Source organism: Gorilla gorilla, chromosome 5 (genome assembly GCF_029281585.2).
Source record: "Gorilla gorilla gorilla isolate KB3781 chromosome 5, NHGRI_mGorGor1-v2.1_pri, whole genome shotgun sequence".
Taxonomy (NCBI): domain Eukaryota; kingdom Metazoa; phylum Chordata; class Mammalia; order Primates; family Hominidae; genus Gorilla; species Gorilla gorilla.
Genome location: NC_073229.2, coordinates 35,197,226 through 35,219,665, shown reverse-complemented (window position 1 = coordinate 35,219,665; position 22,440 = coordinate 35,197,226). Strand labels below are relative to the sequence as shown.

At 41.3% G+C, this 22,440-nt stretch overlaps 1 protein-coding gene, 1 long non-coding RNA gene and 1 pseudogene across 4 annotated transcripts in view; 2 read left to right on the top strand and 1 right to left on the bottom strand.

Annotated features, from left to right (window-relative positions):
* Positions 1 to 22,440, bottom strand: part of CAP2 (cyclase associated actin cytoskeleton regulatory protein 2) — a 163,133-nt gene that overhangs the window by 35,512 nt on the left and 105,181 nt on the right. For 2 of the 3 annotated variants that reach the window (XM_004043309.5, XM_055390676.2), the window contains 3 exons: positions 15,007 to 15,150; positions 14,592 to 14,677; positions 8,353 to 8,458 (listed from right to left, as the gene is read on the bottom strand). The exons of the other annotated variant lie outside the window; for it this stretch is intronic. In XM_004043309.5, the coding sequence (XP_004043357.3) occupies positions 8,353 to 8,458; positions 14,592 to 14,677; positions 15,007 to 15,150 (336 nt within the window). The remainder of the gene's footprint in view (positions 1 to 8,352; positions 8,459 to 14,591; positions 14,678 to 15,006; positions 15,151 to 22,440) is intronic. 3 annotated transcript variants of the gene reach the window in all.
* Positions 13,605 to 20,110, top strand: LOC109027370 (uncharacterized). The gene is made up of 3 exons (XR_008680758.2): positions 13,605 to 13,745; positions 18,750 to 19,113; positions 19,894 to 20,110. It is a non-coding gene; the product is annotated as an uncharacterized lncRNA (long non-coding RNA).
* On the top strand, positions 21,018 to 21,122 carry LOC115935038 (uncharacterized; annotated as a pseudogene).

Genomic DNA, 22,440 nt, shown 5'->3' with positions numbered 1-22,440 from the left:
AATGAACATGTAAAAGTGAATGATTTCCCTATAACAACTCCTTTGGCCCAACTTAAATACAGTAGAGCAGTGCTTTTCGAACTTCACTATGCATATAAATTACCTGGGAATCCTGTTGAAAAGTAGGTTGTGATTCGGGAGGGCTGAGGTGGGGCCTGAGAGCCTGAGATTTCTTTTTTTTTCTTTTCTTTTTGTTTTTTTTTTGAGACAGAGTCTTGCTCTGTCGCCCAGGCTAGAGTGCCGTGGTGCAATGCAGGCTGACTGCAACCTCCACCTCCCAAGTTCAAGCGATTCTCCTGCCTCAGCCTCCTGAGTAGCTGGGATTACAGGTCTGCACCACCACGCCCAGCTAATTTTTGTATTTTTAGTAGAGACAGGTTTTCACCATGTTGGCCACACTGGTCTCGAACTCCTGACCTTAGGTGATCCACCCGCCTCAGCCTCCCAAAGTGCTGGGATTACAGGCTTGAGGTACCGCGCCCGGTCAAGGGGCCTGAGCTTTCTAACAAGTGCCCAGGTTGCTGTTGGCCCCAGAACCACGCTGCACTACAGGATGGGCCGTATCTTCCACGTTGTCCTGGTCTATGCAAGCGTCATGCCTTGTGTGGATTCCCTAGCACACTGCTCCCCCTATTCTATCATGGTGCATTGCTCATCTTCTTCAGCTAGAATGCGCGTTTCCGTGGACAGGAATCGTGTCCACAGTGCCATCTACCCATCTTTGTATTCTTAGCCCCTTGCCCAGAACTCAGTGCATAGTAGATGCTTAAGCCATATTGGTTTAATTATGTGGTCTCTGTCAGGCTGAACTCACAGCCACTTCCAACCTAACTTTATTATCTATTTGTGCATTTGAGGCTCCTTTGTTAGTTGATGACACTTCTTTTTTTTTCTGAGACGGAGTCTCGCTCTGTGGCCCAGGCTGGAGTGCAGCGGCGCCATCTTGGCTCACTGCAAGCTCCGCCTCCCAGGTTCATGCCATTCTCCTGCCTCAGCCTCCGGAGTAGCTGGGACTACAGGCACCCGCCACCTTGTGCGGCTAAATTTTTTTTTTTGTATTTTTAGTAGAGACAGGGTTTTACCGTGTTAGCCAGGATGGTCTCGATCTCCTGACCTCGTGATCTGCCCGCCTCGGCCTCTCAAAGTGCTGGGATTACAGGCATGAGCCACTGCGCCCAGCCAGTTGATGACACTTCTAACCCCTGTTGAGCAATGTGGAACCCTTCCATAAGAGAATGAGAGTAACTGGCCACCCAGAGCCCCAGAAGGGACCTAGAAGCCCAAACTGAACTAAGTAGAACGACGCAGCTGTGGTCAGGTACACTGGCCAGAGCCACTCCAGGGGAAGAGCCATAGAGAACAGTGAGCTTTGTCATCGGACAACCAACACATCATCTGAGGCGCTGCCCATTCACTTTGATTAATACCCTAAGGTGTGGGTTTGGTACAAGTTCTAAATGAAAATTTGGATATAAAAGCTTAAGAACAGTTTTCTCTTGTAAATAGCAAGAGGAAGGTAAAGAGTCCTGAAGACTTGAAAACGTACAAGGCATACATATTCATAGTTAATGACATGCCACAGAGTCTACATTATTTATAATAAGTCGGGATACCCTCTGGCTGAGTTTTAATTTGATCAAAAGTAAGCTATTAAACTTTCACTTTGTTAACAGACATTTGGCCTTTACACCAAGAAACAGAAAGAAAAGAAATACCTACCTGGAGGAAAAGAAGTGATCCTAAAGCATTTTGCTTTGGGAAAAATGAAACGCCACCTTGTCTATAATTGTAACCACCACCAATGACTTGCATTTTCCTGGAGGTTCAGGAGAGGCTAGGATGGATGATAGTGTATAGGATGGATTTTTAAAACCCGTATTATTAAGAATTACATTGGCTGGGTGCAGCTTATCCTCCTACCATGCTTATCATCCTAGCACTTAGGGAGGCCAAGGCAGGCGGATCACTTGAGCCCAGGAGTTTGAGACCAGCCTAGGCAACGTGGTGAAATCACGTCTCTACAAAAAAAATATAAAAATTAGCCAGGCATGTTGGTGCACGCCTGTAGCCTCAGCTACTTAGGAGGCTGAGGCAGGAGGACTGCTTGAGTTCAGGAGGTCAAGGCTGCAGTGAGCTGCAATCGTGCCACTGTACTCCAGCCTGGGCATCAGAGCGAAACTCTGTATCAAAAAAACAAAACAAAACAAAAAACAGTAACAACAAAAAAAATAGAACTACATCACTATTACATAAGACTGTATATACATTCATTCATATGCAGTTTTATTCTACTCTACAAATAATTATATCTTATTTGATCCCAAAGCTAAAGTAATTCAGAAATATAGGAAAGGACAGAAATATGTCAACAAGTTTAACAACCGAAAGTTAATAAAATAATCACATTTATCCTAATCATAGAATTCTTTACATGACCTTTATCTGAGCAGAATTTTCTGAACACATAATAGTCTGTTTTTAGAACAGGATAATAGTCTGCATTTATAGATTCACAGAAATGAAGAGTTTTGTAGGAAAAAAGTCAATTATTTCAATAATTATAAGTGTAAAGACTAGGCCTTAGTCTTTCGACTTTAGTTATCTGATTTGAAGGAAATGCCAAGGAATATTACAGCTCTGACCAACTGCAAGGGATCCTAAGTAACAGTGCTGCTAATGGGTTTGTGCCAAAAGATCAATTTGTTCATCGAAGTGCATTTGAAACTTAGCACTGAGGAAATGACACAAACTCATATGAAAAAGAGGTCCAGTCCCAAGGATGAAACTAACTGAAAACAGCAAGTAGTTTCTGGTGTGGGGTCTTTCTAGTTGACAGCTGTCTTAATAAGTTGGAAAAAAGCTCATAGAAATGACAAGATTCCATTTACCATGGTAATTGTAAGAAGACATTCCAGACAGATTATTCCACAGCTGCTTCCTCCCACCCAACTCACCCCACCCCACCCGGCACACTTGCACGCACACGTAGACTCTCTTCAAATCGCTGGTCTCAAAGTTTGGCATTTCACCCTGACAACTGAACAGGGCAGCAGTTGCCTGACACAGCTGCGGTCTGGAGGCAGAGGTTAGGAGATGGGATCAGGGACTTTCAGCTCCAACTGTTAACTCAGGGAAGGATGATTTTGTAGAGCCACGTGCCCTTGGACAGCCCAGGTCTCAAACAGCAGGCTGTCAGTCACTAAAAACCCCACAGAGTGCAAATCTCAAAATCCAATTTGAAAATAGAAAAAAACAACAATTACTGAAAGTACTTGAGATGTTAAGTCGTCATAAACTTTTCACGGTGCAAGTAGGAGTTTTGTGCAATGGACTGTGTCTGTTAAGATGGAATGGGTTTTTTTGAAAAACCTCTGGGCTGGATGTGGTGGCTCACGCCTGTAATCCCAGCACTTTCTGAGGCCGAGGTGGGCAAATTCCTTGAGCTGAGGCGTTCTAGACCACCCTGGGCAACATAGCAAAACTCTGTCTCTACAAAAAATAAAAAAATTAGCCAGGTGTGGTGGTGCAGGCCTGTAGTCCCAGCTGCTCGGGAGGCTGAGGCGGGAGGATCATTAGAGTCCAAGAGGTCAAGGTTGCAGTGAGCCATGATTGTGCCACTGCATTCCAGCCTGGGTGTCACAGTGAGACCCTGTCTCAAAAAAACAAAAAAATTAAATTAAAAAAAAATCTCTGAATACTGTGGTGTCCACGAACATCAACACCACATCTTTCTATAGTCTTTCATGATATTTATCATTTTATAAATACATAGTTTTTACAGAGTTGTGATCAGTGGGCAAACAAATGAAATGGTCTTGCTTTATTTTTTCCTCCCAAAGACCATTCAATCAGATGATTCTAGGAGTCCTTTTCTCTTCTCTGCAAGAATGCTGCAACTCTGGCTATAACTGTTTATCCTCCATTTTGCTGGAATGTCAACAGGCCACAGTCAGAGAGGAGAAATTAGCTTGATTTATGCTATGGACTATGCTTTGGAATCTTTAAGTAGTTTTTAATAATTTAAAAGAAATTTGATTTTAAAATTCAAAAATATAATTGTTATAATATACTTTTTAATAGCTGCCCAAAGCTTGGAAGAATAAGATAAAAAATCAGGAAATATATTTCTAGGCATATGTTTTAAAGCTTGACAAAAGATTTTTAATCATTTTTAATATCTGACCAAAACTTTATCATTTTCTCTTCCATTAGAGAAGTGAAGTAGATGCTTTGCTTTTACCATTTTGAATAGAATATTCCCCTGGCATATTATATGAGCACATAATATGTATAATATAAATAACAGCTGTCATGGCAATCCATGATGCCTGATGTGCTCTATGGATCATATTTATTTTGTATAAATGTAACACGTTTTATAACTATTTATTTATTTATTTATTTATTTTGAGACCAAGTCTCACTCTTGTTGCCCAGGCTGAAGGGCAGTGGCACAATCTCGGCTCACTATAACCACTGCCTCCCGGGTTCAAGCGATTCTCTTGCCTCAGCCTCCCAAGTAGCTGGGATTACAGGTGCCCGCCACCATGCCTGGCTAATTTTTGTATTTTTAGTAGAGACAGTGTTTTGCTACATTGGCCAGGCTGGTCTCAAACTCCTGACCACAGGTGATCCACCCGCCTCAGCCTTCCAAAGTGCTGGGATTACAGGCGTGAGCCACCACACCTAGCTTATAACACATTTTTAAAAATGTGAGATATGACTCACTAGTGGGGTCATGAAATCAATTTATTGGGTCTCAGCCAGAATTTTATAAAAAATGAAATAAAAAATAAAATATCTGAATGTGTTGTACATAGTAAGAGCAAGTATTGTTTTGTGAAGCTTGAACACAATAAGTATTCACTTTAGAACAAAGGAAAACAACTACATTTATATTTTTCTGTAATTAATAATCAATTCTCTTTTATATTCATAAACACAATTACTCAGCTTTGCACATTGCATTAAAGGTATTCAAACCATTTAAAAGTAATTTTCTATTCATTTTCCATGGGCACCATTAGAGAATTAACAGGCTAGCATTTGTTGACACTATTTTCCATAAATGGATTCTCATTCCTCTGGCCTTTATCTACCATGAAATAATAATAGAGCCAAGGGCTCCTGATTTTCATTTTACTGTTCTCTAATAATGATCTATCACCATGGCAAAGATGTGACACTTTCTCTTTATGATACATGGCTGTACAACAAAACACTATCTCATTGGAAATCGATAAAAAATAATTCCAATTAGTCTACATAAACACCCATCCATATCCACACATACCCTTACTTATTAAAACCCTTCACATGTTTTTGAACTCTCTTCTCAAAAGTCACAATGTTGTGGTTAGGAAAAAAAAAACAATCCGCTTAGTTGTATCTTGCACTGTGCATTTCAGTGCTATGGAGAAAATAGGCGAAGTAGAATATAAAAAGAAACATCAGTCTTGAAGGGTCGTGTTAACATTTGTATAAGTGTTGGAAAACAAATGTAGAAGGCCCCACACTCTCTTGAAAAACCACAAACTCTCCTTTGGCATGAAGCCTGCTTACTATACTGACAGGGACATCCAGCATGGAGGGTTAGGTGCTGGGGTACTGCTTTCAGGACAGTGAGTTTTACCTCTGAATGGAATTCACAAAGAAGCTGTTTCATTCAAGTTAACATTAATTTCTTTATTTTATTTTGATTTCCATATGTTTTTGGGGAAGAGATGGCGTTTGGTTACACGAGTAAGTTCTTTAGTGGTAATTTGTGAGATTTTGGTGCATCCATCACCTGAGCAGTGTACACTGTACCCAATTTGTAGTCTTTTATCCCTCAGCCCCCTCCCAACCTTTCCCTCAAGTCCCTTAAGTCCACTGTAACATTAATTTCTAATGGAAAGGAGTTTCCATGAAAAGCAAGTGCAGAGATTCAAAAGGGCAAGAAACATTCTAAGAGTCCCCTCATGATCATTTAGTTCAAACCATTTACTGAGCACTTACTCTGTGCCAGGCACTATACTAGGGGCTGGAGACAAGAGATGAGTTTCCAATCTAGTGGGAGAGTCCCAAAAGCACACAGTAAAGCACCATTCCACATGCTAAGGATATGACTGAGGTATACTCAAGATGCAAAGGAGGCAGACAGAGAGCAGAGCCAGTCAATCCAGATGGGGAGCTGATGGAGATCAATGGAAGTTTCTTAAAGAGGTGATGTGTGAGGTGAGTCTTGCAGAAGAGGTAGGGGTACCTCCCCGGGGGTAATTAGGTTATACAGCAGGATATAGGTTCAGGACATTGCAATAAAGGTTACACAATATGAGTTCGGTAAATTTTGAAACAACATCAATTTCATTTGGTGCAATCCAAGCACTGGCTTTGTTCAGGATACCACAAGGAGTGAGGGGTTGCTGGAACACACGGTGAGACATGGGAGAGGATGTGAGAGATAAAGCTGAAAGGGGCAAAGGTCAGCGCAACATCTCACATGGGAATTAAAGTGGGAACAGACACAGGCTGTGATCTTATGCTGCTACTAAGATACCAAAGTCCTAGGATCGCCTAGGTACTCAAAAATACTATTCAATACACTTTAGAACACTAGAAGAGAAGTTAAGAACATTTAAAGGACATTTTAATCATAATTCCACCTCATTAAAATGACATCTATCTTGTTCTTTTTTTTTTGGAATAATTTCAACCTTTACTTTAGGTTCAGGGGATACATGTGCAGGTTTGTTACGTGGGTATATTGTGTGATGCTGAGGTTTGGGGGTGTGAATGATCCCGTCACCCAGGTAGTAGGCACAGTACCCAGTAAGTAGTTTTTCAGTCCTTGGACTCCTCCCTCCATCCTATCTCTAGCAGTCCTCAGTGTCTGTTTTTCCTGTCTTTATGTCCACGTGTACCCATTATTTAGCTTCCACTTGTAAGTGGGAACACACGGTATTGGCATTCTGTTCCTGAGTTAATTAGCTTAGGATAGTGGTCTCTAGCAGCTTCCATGTTGCTGCAAAGGACATGATTTTGTTCTGTTTTATGGCTGCATAGCTTTCCATGTACACCTGTCTTCAAACCTTCTTGTTCCCTTCAATTTCTATCACACTTTTTTTTTTTTTTTGAGACAGAGTCTTGCTCTGTCACCCAGGCTGAAGTACAGTGGCACTATCTTGGCTCACTGCAACCTCCGCCTCCCGGGTTCAAGCAATTCTCTTGCCTCAGCCTCCTGAGTAGCTGGGATTATGGCGTGCACCACCACGCTCAGCTGTTTTTTGTATTTTTAGCAGAGATGGGGTTTTGCCATGTTGGACAGGCTGGTCTCGAACTCCTGACCGCGGGTGATCCACTCACCTTGGCCTCCCAAAGTGCTAGGATTACAGTCACCGTGCCCAGCCTCTATCACGCAATTTCTTAGCATATACATCATCTTAATACTCATAAACTTTGCAATTGACTTTATCACTTAACATTAACTGGTAAAGCATTTTAATGGCTGTAGAGTGTTTCATTGCATTCTTACCATGGACGACTTAGCCATTTCCTTTTTTGTTGTTGTTGCTGTTTGTTTGAGATGAAGTCTCACTCTGTGGCCCAGGCTGGAGTGCAGTGGCACGATCTAAGCTCACTGCAACGTCTGCCTCCCGAGTTAAGTGATTCTCCTGCCTCAGCCTCCCAAGAAGCTGGGATTACAGGCATGTGCCACCACACCCAGCTAATTTTAGTATTTTTAGTAGAGATGGGGTTTCACTATGTTGACCAGGCTGGTCTCGAACTCCTGACCTCAGGTGATCTGCCCACCTCGGCCTCCCAAAGTGCTGGGATTACAGGCGTGAGCCACTGCGCCCTGCCAGCCATTTTCTTTTCTATTTCTTTTCTATGTTATGTAGGGAGCTCCGAAATTTCTCCTACAACAAATGACATTTCCATAAACCATTTCTACATGGGCTTTTTTTGGACAGAGTTTTGCTCTGTCGCCCAGGCTGGAGTGCAATGGTGCAATCTCGGCTCACTGCAGCCTCTGCCTCCTGGGTTCAAGCAATTCTCATGCCTCAGCCTCCTGAGTAGCTGAAATTACAGACGTGCGTTACCATGCCTGGCTAATTTTTATATTTTTAGTAGAGACAATGTTTTGTCATGTTTGCCAGGCTGGTCTTGAACTCCTGACCTCAATGATCTGCCCAGCTCAGCCTCCCAAAGTGCTGGGATTACAGGCGTGAGCCACCGCTCCTGGCCCTCCACATGGACATTTAATCTTACATTTTCCTTGAGGTAAGTTTTAAGGCGTGAGATTACTGGGCCACAGGGTGTATATATATTATGGCCTTTTTTTACACACGTGGAGGAAGGCCTCGTACTCACTGTTTTGCTCCATGTGAGGCCCGTGGTGTGGTGTTCCTTGATGTATGCTTGAAGTTCACTCCAAATGTTCAAATATGACTTCACCCAATCCACATGACGCAAATCACTTTGTTGTGAAAGAGAGTTGAAGAAAGCAGAGTTAGGATCTAAAATAAAATTTTTAAAAAATTGTGGGGGCACATGGTTATCTAGTGACTAGGGGCCCTGGAGCCCGGAGCAATCGTCCTTGCAGCCCAGGCACCGTGAAGGGCTTCAGAAGGGAACCCTGGGAGGAAGCTGGCCCAGTACTCTCCTGAGGGGAGGCGGCAGGTGGCCGGATGCCCTGAGCTCCGGGTATGGAGCAGAGGTACCACAGAGAGGGGACCCGACAGACCTAAGCTGACTTGAGTAGGGTGTCCTTGCACTGTCCCAGTCAGCCCTCACGTGACGGGGGCGTGGAGGGGAGACTGTTTCTTTCTGCACTGCTTCTGATGCAAAATGAGAGACAATATACTCCCAGGAATGAGAATGGTATTAAAAAGAAAAAAAAAGTCATTGGGTTCATTTTCTAATAATTCTGTTTAATTATTTGGTTAAAAGTATAACCAAATTGGAGAATTTTAGCCATTATGACTGACAAAGAAGTTGGTATAGGAAGAAAATTGATCTCTTACAAACAGGTAACACCCCTTACTTCTAAAGGGACATTTACTTAAATTCCTTTAATTTAATACTTTGAATGACAATACAAACCAGGCAAGGCATCACCAGTATTTTTATCTCTATTTTATTGAACCAAGGGCTAGTAAAATGCTTACCTTTTATAATGGGATTAACATACAAGATTGAAAGAATTGTTAGAAATATTAAACTTATAGATAGGTAAAAATAGTTGCATTTCCTTTTGGCAATTTTTACCTATAATATATTTTTTCTCACTTATAGAAGTCAAGGTAAATGCAAAAATAATGACATTTGAGTTAAGAAAAATTTAATTATGTTCCTGGGCCATTAATCTGAAGATAATCATGAATGGAAATCTCTATTATTAAAGCTCTTGTAATAATGACTTGTCTCTAGACATATTTTGTTTTCCTTGAAAAGCCCTAAAGTACCACCAGCATGTTTAGAATCCTATTGTATTAAGGCATGCCATTTAGAAAGAGTGAAATTGGGAACTGAAGTCATAATTATTCACTCCACAAATAGAAAAAATGTGAGTGTGGTTTTGTTCTACATTTTTAGATGTACTGATTATATTCATCAAATGTATGAAAAATCTCATTGTCGCTTTACCTCACCTTCACAGTCAAAACTCAAAAACTAAGTGTAGCTCCAACGGTCTCTCTTGTTAGTTTCCTAAGTCTGTAGGGTCTTGTAAGGGTCTTAGTACAGCGCCTAGCACATAGGAAGCAGTATACACATAGCTATTATTAGAGCATGAACATTACTTCAATATAAATGTACACACATGTCTATGTTTATATGTGTATGTACATACAACACACATGTATGTTTGTGGACATTATAGAAATAGCATGTTGACATTCAATATACTTTCTTTTCTTTTTTTTTTTTAGAGACAGGGTCTTGCTCTGTCACCCAGGCTGGAGTGCAATGGTGAGATCATAGCTTGCTGTAGCCTCAACCTCCTGGGCTCAAGTGATCCTCCCACCTCAGCCTTCCAAGTAGCTGGGACTACAGCTACATGTGCGCCACCATGCCCAGATAATTTTTAAATTTTTTTGTAGAGATGGAGGTCTCACTATGTTGCCCAGGCTGGTCTCGAACTCCTGGCCTCAAGGTATCCTCCCTCCTCAGCCTCCCAAAGAGCTGGGATTATGGGCATGAGCCACCATGTCTGTCTGATTCAGTATATTTTCCATTAAAAAATTTAACAGTGGATGAAGTTCAAGTCTATATGGGCAAATTCTTTTTTTTTTTTTTTTTAACCAATGCAGTATTATTTTGACTTGAAGAACGTTCTAGCAAAACTTGTAATAAGGACTAAGAGTATGGTGCCCTTTTACCTGAAATCAGTCTTTAAGGGGTAACAAATTGAGCAGGACCCAAATACACATTAGGAGCTGCAAACCTATCTTCAGTTTTCATATACTCTGGAAGAAGCTATGGTAGGGGAATGTGAATTTTAATGATTATGACTCAGAGAGGCCACACCTCTATAAAGCTAAAATAAATGACTTGCTCTATTCATATATTGAAAGAACCAGGCCGGGCGGGGTGGCTTACACCTATAATCTCAGTACTTTCGGAGGCAAGGTGAGTAGATCATTTGCGGTTAGGAGTTTGAGACCAGCCTGACCAACATGGCGAAACTCCGTCTCCACTAAAAATGCAAAAAAATTAGCTGGGTGTGGTGGTGCATGCCTGTAGTCCCAGCTACTCAGGAGGCTGAGGCAGGAGAACTGCTTGAACCCGGGAGGCGGAGATTGCAGTGAGCTGAGATCGTGTCACTGCACTCCAGCCTAGGTGACAGAGCGAGACTCTGTCTCAAAAAAAATAAAAAAGAAAGAGAAAAACAGCCAATGAGCAGTCAAGCTGGTGGTAAGCGTTGCACAGATACAGATTTCACTGCTCACAGTCCTGTTTAAACCTCAAGGAAGTCTGCCTTTCTACTCCTCTACCTACGGTCCTACTGCCCAGTGGGCAGCAGTGACGCACAAATGACTGCGACACAGAGACGGCACCGCGGGCTTGAGTCCACCAGTAAATGGGTGTTGCATGGTGTGGAGTATGCTGCTTAGTCCGCTTTCAGAAGCTCAAGGGTGACCTGGGAGTGCTTTGACTACTCCTAGCAGTAAAACGAATGCATTTGCACTTCCAGCTGCATTTCTTCGGCTTCTTGTACAGTCTTGAGGTGGTCCACTGAGCTTAACTGAGTCATCTTTGGTACTACTGGAAGTACATTTTCTACTTAATTGCTAGAGTTAACACTGAGGGGCAAATACTGAACCCTCTTTGTGAACAAAAGCATGTAGAAAAGCCCAACCCTTTTGACTATGCTGCTACCTGGGGAGAACCCCTCACACCCACAGCCCCAATATATACTCAAGGAGGGACTGGGAGAAGGACAGGAGCTGATGAACTGAGATACTAATTAAAATAGTCTCCAAGGGTGGAAGGTAAAAAGGCAGAAACCTAGGTAGTGCTTGAGCTGTCCTGAACTGGCATGTGTAGGTGTGTGTCTGTATATCTGGAACAAAAGAAGTCACCATGGGTGTATGTTCATGCTGTCATATGATATCCAGGTTTGGGAATTGAAACTTGCTCTTTTCTGAAATGTTATTTTTATGTCAGAAGAACAGACCATCTTGCATTTCTGATGCCTTTCTCATGCGTGCCGCACAGTTCTAAAGTCTCTAATACAACACGGCAACATTTGGAGGCATATCATTGGGCACAATTGGCTTGATGCAAAAAGTCTGTAACTGAGCACAATTGTTTTAACCAAAGTTTTCTTGGGGTGGGCAGAGCCCCTAAGAGGAAAAGAGGCGCACTGAAGACCCTGGAATTAGGCGTTCTGTCTGCTAAAGCTCCTCTTCCTAAAAGCAACATGGAACGACTAAATTCTGTGAGGGGAATACAATGGCTGTTTGTTTTTCTTTTTGTTTTTTGAAATAAAACAGCTTTACTGAAATACAATTCACATCCCATACACTTCAACCATTTCCAGTGTGCAATTCCATAGTTTAGCTCGGCAGAGTTATCACTCAGTTGAGCAATCACCACCACAATCAATTTTAGAACATATTCATCACCCCCCAAAAGAAACCCTACACGCATTAGCAATTACTTCCCAAAAGGGAATCATTACTAAAAACTTAAACTAAAAACTTAAAAAAAAAACCTTAAATTTTAAAAAGTTTAAGTTTTCCCTAAATTTCTCCAGCCCTAGGCAACTGTTAATCTACTTTCTCTTTCTATAGATTTGACTATCCTGGAATTTCATATAAATGTAATCATACAATATGTAGTCTTTGTGCCTGGCTTCTTTCACTTAGCACAATATTTTCAAGGTTCATCCATGCTGCTGCCCGAATAAAAGAATGAAGTATCAATACTTCATTCTTTTTTTTTATGGCCAAATAATATTCTATTGTGTGGATATACCACATTTTATTTATCCATTCATCAGCTGATGAACATTTGGGTTGTTCTCATCTATTGGCTATTATGAATAATGCTGCAATGAATATTGTGTACAAGATTTTGGGTGAACATATGTTTTCAGTTCTTTTGGAAATACACCTAGGAGTGGAATTGTTGGATATGGCGCCTTTTTTTTTTGAGATGAAGTCTCACTTTGTCGCCCAGGCTGGAGTGCAGTGGCACAATCTCAGCTCACTGCAACCTCCGCCGCCCGGGTTCAAGTGATTCTCCTGCCTCAGCCTCCTGAGTAGCTGGGATTACAGGTGCCCACCACCACGCCCGGCTTTTTGTATTTTTAGTAGAGACAGGGTTTCCCCATGTTGGCCAGGCTGGTCGTGAACTCCTGACCTCAAGTGATCCACCTGTCTCAGCCTTCCACAGTGCTGGGATTACAGGTGTGAGCCACCACACCTGGCCTGCTTTTTATAGTAAAAAAAATTGTTACATAGTTCTTAACTTGAGGGATGGATGTATAGGTATTTTTTTGTATTGTAATCCTTAACATCTCGTGTGTATTTTATAAATATTCTTTTGTATCTACTCAATATTTTTAAAAATAAAAAAATCTACAAAAAAAAGTGATGAAAATTTTGAATATGTAATATTAATTAATGGCCTGGAAGTATACTAGGTATTTATTTATATATTTTATGCAATTTTTCTATATTCCATATAAAATTCGTCTTATATTGTTGTAGACCCTTTTCTTCTGGTTCTAATTTTCAGATCTGCATTAGTAAAATAAAGGAGTGAATTGAGGCCAGGCACAATGGCTCATGCCTGTAATCCCAACACTTTGGGAGGCTGAGGTGGGCGGATCACGAGGTCAAGAGATTGAGACCATCTGGCCAACATGGTGAAACTCCGTCTCTACTAAATATACAAAAATTAGCTGGGCGTGGTGGTGCGCACCTATAGTCCCAGCTACTTGGGAGGTTGAGGCAGGAGAATCGCTTGAACCCAGGAGGCAGAGGTTGCAGAGAGCCAAGATGCCAAGATCGCACCACTGTACTCCAGCCTGGCAACAGAGCGAGACTCCATCTCAAAAAAAAAAAAAAAAAGAAGGTGAATTGAAGCAATAATCCAATAATGCAGGTTCTTTAATTTCCTTCCACCTGAACAGTCTGGGTCAACACATGAGACGTCCCCAGGTGCCTTTGCATTTGCTGACCAATGGTCACTTCTGTTGCTGCCATCTAAGAGCTCAGAGGGAGATCCACTCTCGAGTCCAGGGCCAGAAGCAGGTAGAACCTTGTTGCTCTTATATTTGCCTCATCCCTTCCCTTAGTTCCTAGGCACCAGCCACATCACATTTAGCCAGCTGTTTAGAGTACAAGGCATGACCTTATCATAGGGGGTGGAATCTCATGATATCCTTTAAATAGTTTAGGACACATTTTCCTGGATATTTCTTCAGCTCTGCCATGTCTCCGTTTGGGCCTATTTTCTATTCTGACTCCAGTTTAAGTTACTCTGGGATCTATTACTTGTGCTGTCGAATGCAAGGTCCTTTCACGCTGGTTCACCAGGCAAAGCCCCTTGGTTTAGACTCATCTATACTTTCAGCAGCACTCTGAATGGCTGCTAGTCTTCCAGGTGTCTCTGCATACACCCCAGTTGTATTTCATATTAACTGAGTCTCTGGTTTCCTTCTCACTGCTCTGGTTTGTTGTTTCACCTCATTTCTGTTCTTGATTCACACTTCACTTCCTGATTCCTCCTCTCTTCTATAGCTCACCCTCCAACTCTACTTTGATCCATGTAAAGGTTCTGTACCATATAGGGTTGTTCCATCACCAAGCTCTCTGATTATTGTGGGAATACATAAGATAGTGACATGCATTCAAGTGGGCAGAGTTTATTCATTATGAGAGAACTGAGGCAGACTTTCTAAAACCCATATATTATCTGGATAATTGATTCCACTTTCCACTTGACTTTATCTGCAAAGATTAGATTTTCCTTTAAAGTTTATAGTACATTAGTGTAGAGCCTTGGAAAGGAATCAGTAGTTAACTGGACTGAGTTTTAGGGACAAATGTCTAACAAGTAATCAACTGAAAATTTGGTGAGTAAAGGAAGGTACGTACCTGTGTTTGTAGTCCTTTAAGACCCTGTTAGTGTAAAAGGTGGCAGCGTCATTCATCTCCTTGACATAAGGACCAGGTTTGGGAGACTGAGAAAACAGGACCGTCACCCAAGCATAGAAGGAAAAAAAAAATAGGATAAGAAAGAAAATGCCTTAAAGAAGAAGAAAAGCGATGGAGACGTGTGGACTTGAAAGTGGGAGGCACATGTTGCTCTGTAAAGGTTGGTAAAAACACTTTCTACAGTATCTCAGAACAGAAAGCTTGAACTTTAAACAGGGTAGGAGAAAGCGGATGCATTCAGCCCAGGAAGAAGCTTCCTTCAGTGCAAGGAGCGTGAAGGTAGCTAAGCTACTAGTTCTCCTAAATACTCCAAACGTGTGATGAGGTGAAGAGGCAACATTGCACCTGGACTCACCACAGCTATCCATCCAAGGGCAGGGATGCTTTCACTGACGGCCGAAAGATGATTAAACATGTTACTCCCCCGGTTTCTCTCTCTGAAAGTTTGGATTTCCTGAATCTTTTCCGATATGGGTTTCAGAAGTGCGGCCACGTCATTCTGTAAGCAGTCAAACATCGGGGGCTTTTACTACAGACAGAGCAGACGCATAGCACCTCTATCCATGTTGGCCTAAGCAGGAGAATTCAGGACCTGCCATCTGTTAAGGGGTCTAAAAGAAACATATAATCATCTTTGAGAACAGCATGCATTTGTTCTTGGTTATGGTAATGCCGTGCTTTTACTGTCTGAAGTATGAAAATTGCAGATATTTTTAACATTATTAATGCTGTGGCTTGAGATGTGGAAAAAACCCAGCAGTATGGCACAGCCCCCATTTTGAAGACTCCTTCACGGAAGACAGTGAAATTGAGTGTTGATCATTTATATTTCAAATGGCAAATAGATCACACGCCGCAATAATCCTGGTATAAAGTTGGGTAAGACCGGAAGGTTAGTAAAATGACATCATCCTATTCCTGCGGAAAATGCTTTGGGAGAGGCTTCCTGGTTTCACCACAGTTGCCATAATCCATGTGAAAAAGTGGAATCTTTCACTGAGGTCCCCCCTGCAACCCCCCTTTTTTTTTTTGAGATGGAGTCTCACTCTGTCCCAGGCTGGAGTGCAGTGGCGCGATATTGGCTCACTGCGACCTCCGCCTCCCAGGTTCAAGCAATTCTCCTGCCTCAGCCTCCTGAGTAGCTGGGACAACGGGTGGCTGCCACCACGCCCAGATAATTTTATTTTTAGCAGAGGCGGGGTTGGCCAGGCTGGTCTTGAACTCCTGACCTCAAATGATCCACCCACCTCGGCCTCCCAAAGTACTGGGATTACAGCTGTGAGCCACCCCGCCCAGCCCTTTTTAAGAAAATGTGATGGCTTATCATATTTACAGTGACTTTAGTCTTTGTTGGCATTCTACATTGTCCCCAGTCCACTTGGCCTATGGCTACAGGTCACACTCAATTCTGCTAATTCAACAACCGACTTCTCCATTCATACAAAAATGACTTTCAGAATTACATGAGCTGGCTGGGCGTGGTGGTTCATACCTGTAATTCCAACATTTTGGGAGGCTTAGGTGGGAAGATGGCTTGGGGCCAGGAGTTTGAGACCAGCCCAGACAACACAGCAAGACCCCACTTCTACAAAAAAAATGTAAAAAATGAAGGGGCTGTGGTGGTGTGCTCCTGTAGTTCCAGCTACTCAGGAGACTCCAATCCTGGGAGAGTTAGAATTACCCAGGAATTTGAGATGCAGTGAGCCGTGACTCACCACTATACTCCAGCCTGGTGCCAGAGTGAGACTCTGTCTGAAAAAATATGTAAATAAGTAAAAATAAAAAATAAAAAACAAAATGACATGAGCTGAGTTATAAAGTATCTTGGAGCTAGATTCTCCAGAATACCACAGTTGCTTTAAACATCTCCTCATCTACATCCTTAGCATTCTCTAATTTCTCTAGGTGTGTTGAAAAGCAGACACAAGGTTGTTTATCAGATTTTTGTGTGTGCTCCAAAGAAACAGCAAAGGTCCTGTACTTCAGCTCTGTGGAAGCAGTTAAAGAGCTTTAAGCAGTATTTTAGTAAATCTTGTTTGCAGGAGGTAAAATAGAAGAGCTCCTTACAGCTCTTTAATTTCTGAGATTTCAGAGCAATGATTCCCAGCCTTGGCTACATATTAGAACCACCTTGGGGGTTTTAAAAACCACTAAGGCCTGGGTTCCACCCCTAGCAATTCTGATTTAACGGGTCCGGGGGTGGCCTGGGTGAGGGCAGGGGGAATTGTTTAAGCTTCCCAGGTGATTTCAATCATTGCTGCAGCGGTGGCTTCACACCCCAGAGGGCAGTCATTTCTGCCACGGACAGCAAACTATTAGGAAATAAATTATGTGCAGCTGCGGCAGCTTTTAGACTTTACCTCTCCTTCTAAACCCCTTTATATACCCTCCTCTGAAAAGAATGTTGAATGTAAGGGCTTTGGAATTAGAATGGCCTTGGTTCAAACAGCTTTGGTGCCTATGGGGCCTTGAGCAAATTACTTAATCAGATCCTTAGCTTCCTCATCTATAAATCAGAGAGAATACCTACCACCTACAGGCTACAGGAGATACTGCATTTTAAAGCCCTGGCACATGGGAGGTACACAATAAATAGAAGTAATTATTATTATTTCCATGATGCAGTTAACTCATACCAGAGGTAAAAAGGATGTTGTCCCCTGTAATATGTGATATTCATTTGTTTAAAATAAATACGCATTCAAGATATGAGAAGCTCCAAACAGACATCTACATAGATTAACAGGATTTTAGGATTCCAGGAGTCTAAACTGGGTCACCTAGTTCAGCTTTTTGACAAATCCAATAGAATAGGTCACAATTAATATTTAAAAATCATGAAAATAGATTAGAATAGAAAATATCAGAGGGCATTCACATGTAATAAGGATGGATATTTTGGTATTAAACACTTGTTTTGGTTATGGTGTGTGTGTGTGTGTGTGTGTGTGTGTGTGTACTGGGTTGCCAAATAAAATGTATTTCTTTTTATGGATCTAGCCTAAAAGTTTGAGAAACATGGCCGTAATCCAATTCTCCTATTTTACATATGGAATACGAGCTCAGAGAGGTTAATAGACTATGTCAAGACCAGCTAGCAATGATTAGTGGAGCTGGAACTGGAAGCTAGGTCTTCGGGGAGGCCCTGAGACAATTCTCGATACGGGGTGCTGAGAAAAATATGGTTAGTTCCCTACATACAAGTTTCTTCTCTACCAATAAGACTAGGGAAAGGTGTTAGAAGAGATTAAGAGCAAAGGTTCTAGAATGAGACTTCTTGGGTTCAAATCCTTGCTCCACAGTGTACTCAGCTCTGGGACTTTATACCAATTACCACACTTGTCCAAGATTCCCTTGTCCCATCTGCAAGCTAGGGTTGACAACAGTACCTGCTTCACAGTGATGTTAGGAGGAGTAAATGTGAGAACATGTCATGCTTGGTAAAGGGTCAGGTATACTGTGGGTGCACAACAGGTGGCTGGTGGTCTCCCAGGTATCTGCCAGTTACAAAGCCTCTGATTGGCAGAGTTCACTGACTAGCTCTTTCCCATCCCTTATATGCAAACACAAGGAGAGTGGTTTCCTAACTGACATATGCTGAGGGACAGAGGCACACTTCTGTTTGGGGGAAACAAAGAAATACAGGGAAAGAAAGCAAAGTGCTCTCAAGGTTCCCAGTGGACTTTTTAGCTATCCATTACTGAAGGAGGGGAAAAACAAAAACATTTGCTGCAGAAGCTAGTCAGCTCTTGTGGAAAAGCCATGAATATCTTCCTGTCTCCTCTCTTTCCCTTCTGACCACTATAAAGCAAAGGGCTTATGGATTTGGTGAAAAGATCTTGAATCAGAGTTGTTAGGGACTGCACTCTGTGCACCTGCCCCCCAACCAAATTCATATGCTGAAGCCTTAATCCCCAGTACCATATTTGGAGAAAGGATCTTAAATATGGTGGGAATGCAACCATATTTGAAGATAGGGTCTTTAAAGAAATGATTAAATTAAAATGAGGTCATTAGGGTGGGCTTCAATCCAATATGACTGGTGTCTTTTTTTTTTTTTTTTTTTTTTTGAGATAGAGTTTTGCTCTTGTCGCCTAGGCTGGAGTGCACTGGCACGATCTTGGCTCACTGCAACCTCCACCTTCCGGGTTCAAGCAATTCTCCTGCCTCAGCCTCCCAAGTAGCTGGGATTACAGACACACGCCACCATACCCAGCTAATTTTTGTATTGTTAGAAGAGACGGGGTTTTGGTTTCGCCATGTTGGCCAGGCTGGTCTCAAACTGTGATCTGCCCACCTCGGCCTCCCAAAGTACTGGTATTACAGGTGTGAGCTACGGCACCCGGCCTGACTGGTGTCTTTATAAGAAGAGGAGATGAAGACAAGAGACACACACAGAGGAGGCGTGGGGAGAGACCAACCCTGCCGTCACCTTGATCCTGGACTTCCAGCCTCCAGAACTGTGAGAAATTTCTGTTGTTTCTAATCTACCTGTCTGTGGTACTTTGTTATGGCAGCCCTAGCAAACCAATGCAGGGGTAATGGCAGTTCAGGGACTCCTTCCCTCCAAACTCTCAACAATAGAACAAACAAAAACCCCTCTAAACACTCCTGGCCCCAAATACAATTATGTCATGCTTGTTTGTTAATGGCTGCCAAAAATCAGTTTTAAATACCCTCCCTGGAGCTTCGTTCTTTAGAAAGCAAACATCTCCTTCTTTGGGGGATTCTTTTCAGTCCAAATACAACACCTGATCAAAGGTGTGGCATCAGTTTCCCCAGAAGGCAGCTGATTTTTAATGATGGCAGAACTACTAAAAAAAGCATCCTAATTTTCTCCAACAATTTGCTAAGTCATAATGTTCTTAATGTAATGACATTTTTGAGAAAGGCCAGAATATCTGAATTGTTGATGATACCTGGCCCACTGCCCCAAGGGGAAAAGGAACCAGAAACTGTATATTTATAACGTTAGAGAGATTTATTAAGGCCATCTTTGTTTATCTCTAACTTCCCTAGAACAAACTCTAAAGTCTGAGGAGACAGAGTCTTCTGGAAGATACTTTATATTGGTTATCTGATGAAAGCATCATAAAGATTGAAAAAGTTTTCTTTTGCTTTAGTTTGGCAATTATGTGAAGAATTGTCATCATTAAAAAAAAAAGCAATGTTGACAGAACTAAGTACAACAGCTATTTGCACAACCCTAATAAACATTAGTGCTTTTATTCTGTGCCAATAGATTTCTCCTGTACTTTAAAGAAGTCTTATCTTCACCAGTTCATCCTGACTTTCAAGGCTGGAATCAAAAATAGAAGAGAACATTAGAGTGATGGTGTGACTTCCATCAAAGCTGGAGCTGGTTGTGTGGGATGTCAGACGAAAAGTCAATGGGGGGTCTATGAGAGGTACTTCAACTTGTTTCAGTATTAAGCGTATATTAGGCACACTCAATCAATACAGGCTGATTTGCATTGATGTCAATTAAAATTACATAAGGGTTTTCCACTAAAGAAGGAGCTCATCTAAGAGGTGTCCTGGTTTTCTGTCAAGGGAGTGCATTCGCGGTAGCTCCCCGGATATGTCTAGCAGCTAGTGTGCTTTGCAATGACTTTTACATAGATGTCACTCAGATTACTTTTTGTTAACGTCTCACTGAGGTTTCTTTGATTCTCAATAATTTCTCAGAATTCAGGTGAAGATGAGCTGAACCTGCTCCCTGGCCTTCCCCTAGTTTCTGTGGCTTGTGACAGAAGGTGGAAAGGGCCAACATGGAAGAGATGCATGAACAAACTGCATGTTTTCAGCAAACGTTTCCAAGGGTTATCTTAGCTGGATGCGACTGTACTTTGGAAGAGTATTTTAGGACTCCATGTCTTTATGACCCTAGCTTCTGCTTTAAAGTTGAAGAACTGAGTCCCGTTATCAGCTTCATCTCTGTTTAGCTCCCAAAGTAAGGGAATTGTTTTGCAAAAGTAAGATGAGTTTTATCAGCAAGCTTTGTAGAAACTTTACCCAAAAAGGAAAACCAGATTCCCACTCAGGCTGTTTTGTAAGAGACGGCATAAACTCTGGGAGTTTGACCTCAAAGATGTATCACTGAGCAAAACAAAATAGGCCTGTTATTTCTGGAACCCATGGTTCTCATGTAGTTCTGTATCAGGTGGAAAATGGTTCAGTCATTGTTACTTCTTTTTAACGAATTTCTTTTTCTGATTATAAAAATCAATATATGCTCTTCATGAAACACTGAAAAATACAGACGTAAAACATAAGTAAACAATAAACATTCTGCATTCCACCACATGGAAAAAAAGCAGTGCTAAAAGTTGGTGTTCATTTTTTTTCCCGTAGATGTAATTATTCATCGCTTCTCGGCCTTTTGGCTAAGATCAAGTGTAGATGTAATTACTGGAGATATTTTCAGAAATAATAATAATTACTTTTTAAGTAATGGCGATTCAAACCATCAAGAATGATTCTAAGAGTTTAATTCAAACAGTTCAATGAAAACAAACAAGCACACAAATAAAATCCCATCAGTACGTTCCTGGCGTGTACTGTGAGAACTCTATCATTTGAGAAAGAATGATTTCAAGGTAATGACATCTGCATTACCACAACTCAAACAAACTTAAAAGCATTAAAGCAAAATTTTGAAAAAGGTTTGGGTTCCACCTACATTTAAAATTCCAAGAAAGCTCATATCAAGCAGTATGCATTAGTAAACCACACTACCAAATATTAATCATTATTACTTTGGCTTATGTGTTTTTGTGTAAAGTTTCACTAGTTTATTCCATTTGGATGCATGTGTGTATGTGTGTGAGTGCACAGCACAGAAAATATATGGAAAGATATACATCAAAAAGTGTCAACATAGAACTGTTATTTAATTTTATCGGCTTATCTACATATTCTAAATCTTCTAACATATACATACATTTCCTTTGCAATTAAGGGAAAAGTTTTAAAACATTTTAACCAGTTTCACACCTTCAAAAGTAGAAAATATTTCACATAGGGGCTGTTAAGTTTGCATGTGTCACAAAATATTAAACCTCCTTCCAATCAGGGAAGAAGCTTTAGGAAAACACATTCGGAAGTTGCCAGAATAAATTATACAGGTGAAGAAGAATAAAGTTTTCTCAAGCAAAGGTTATCCAAATCAGGAACAGTATTTCGGGAGGCTGAGGCAGGAGAATCGCTTGAACCCGGGAGGCGGAGCTTGCGGTAAGCCGAGATCGTGCCACTGCACTCCAGCCTGGCAACACAGCAAGACTTCGTCTCCAAATATATATATATATATATTTATATATATATATATTTGGACACACACATATATATTTGGACACATTCTAATAATTGAAGCAATTATTTTCACCATTTAAAGTCAGCAGCAATTTTTTACAAATCAGAAATGTTCAACTGAGTTAACTTTTGCTTTGGTGCAATTGTAGGTATTTCCCTAGGCTAGCTCCCTTCTTGTTGAGTCCCATTAAATAAAAATTTTTTACTGTCCAGGAACATTTTGGAGATTTCAGAATACGTCCATGGAGATATTTTCAAAAACACTTGTACAATTTAAACAATTTAAAATGTTTGCAACACCTAGTGAGCATCACTCATGTACATGATTTTACAACAGTTGCCATTATATTGAATAATAACAGATTCCTTGGGAAATATTTTTACATCTTTATAAGACTTGATGGTTCATATATATTCCTTATTTTAGGGTTGCTAAACTTTATGTTCCTTATATTCCTTATATGCTATATTTGCTTTG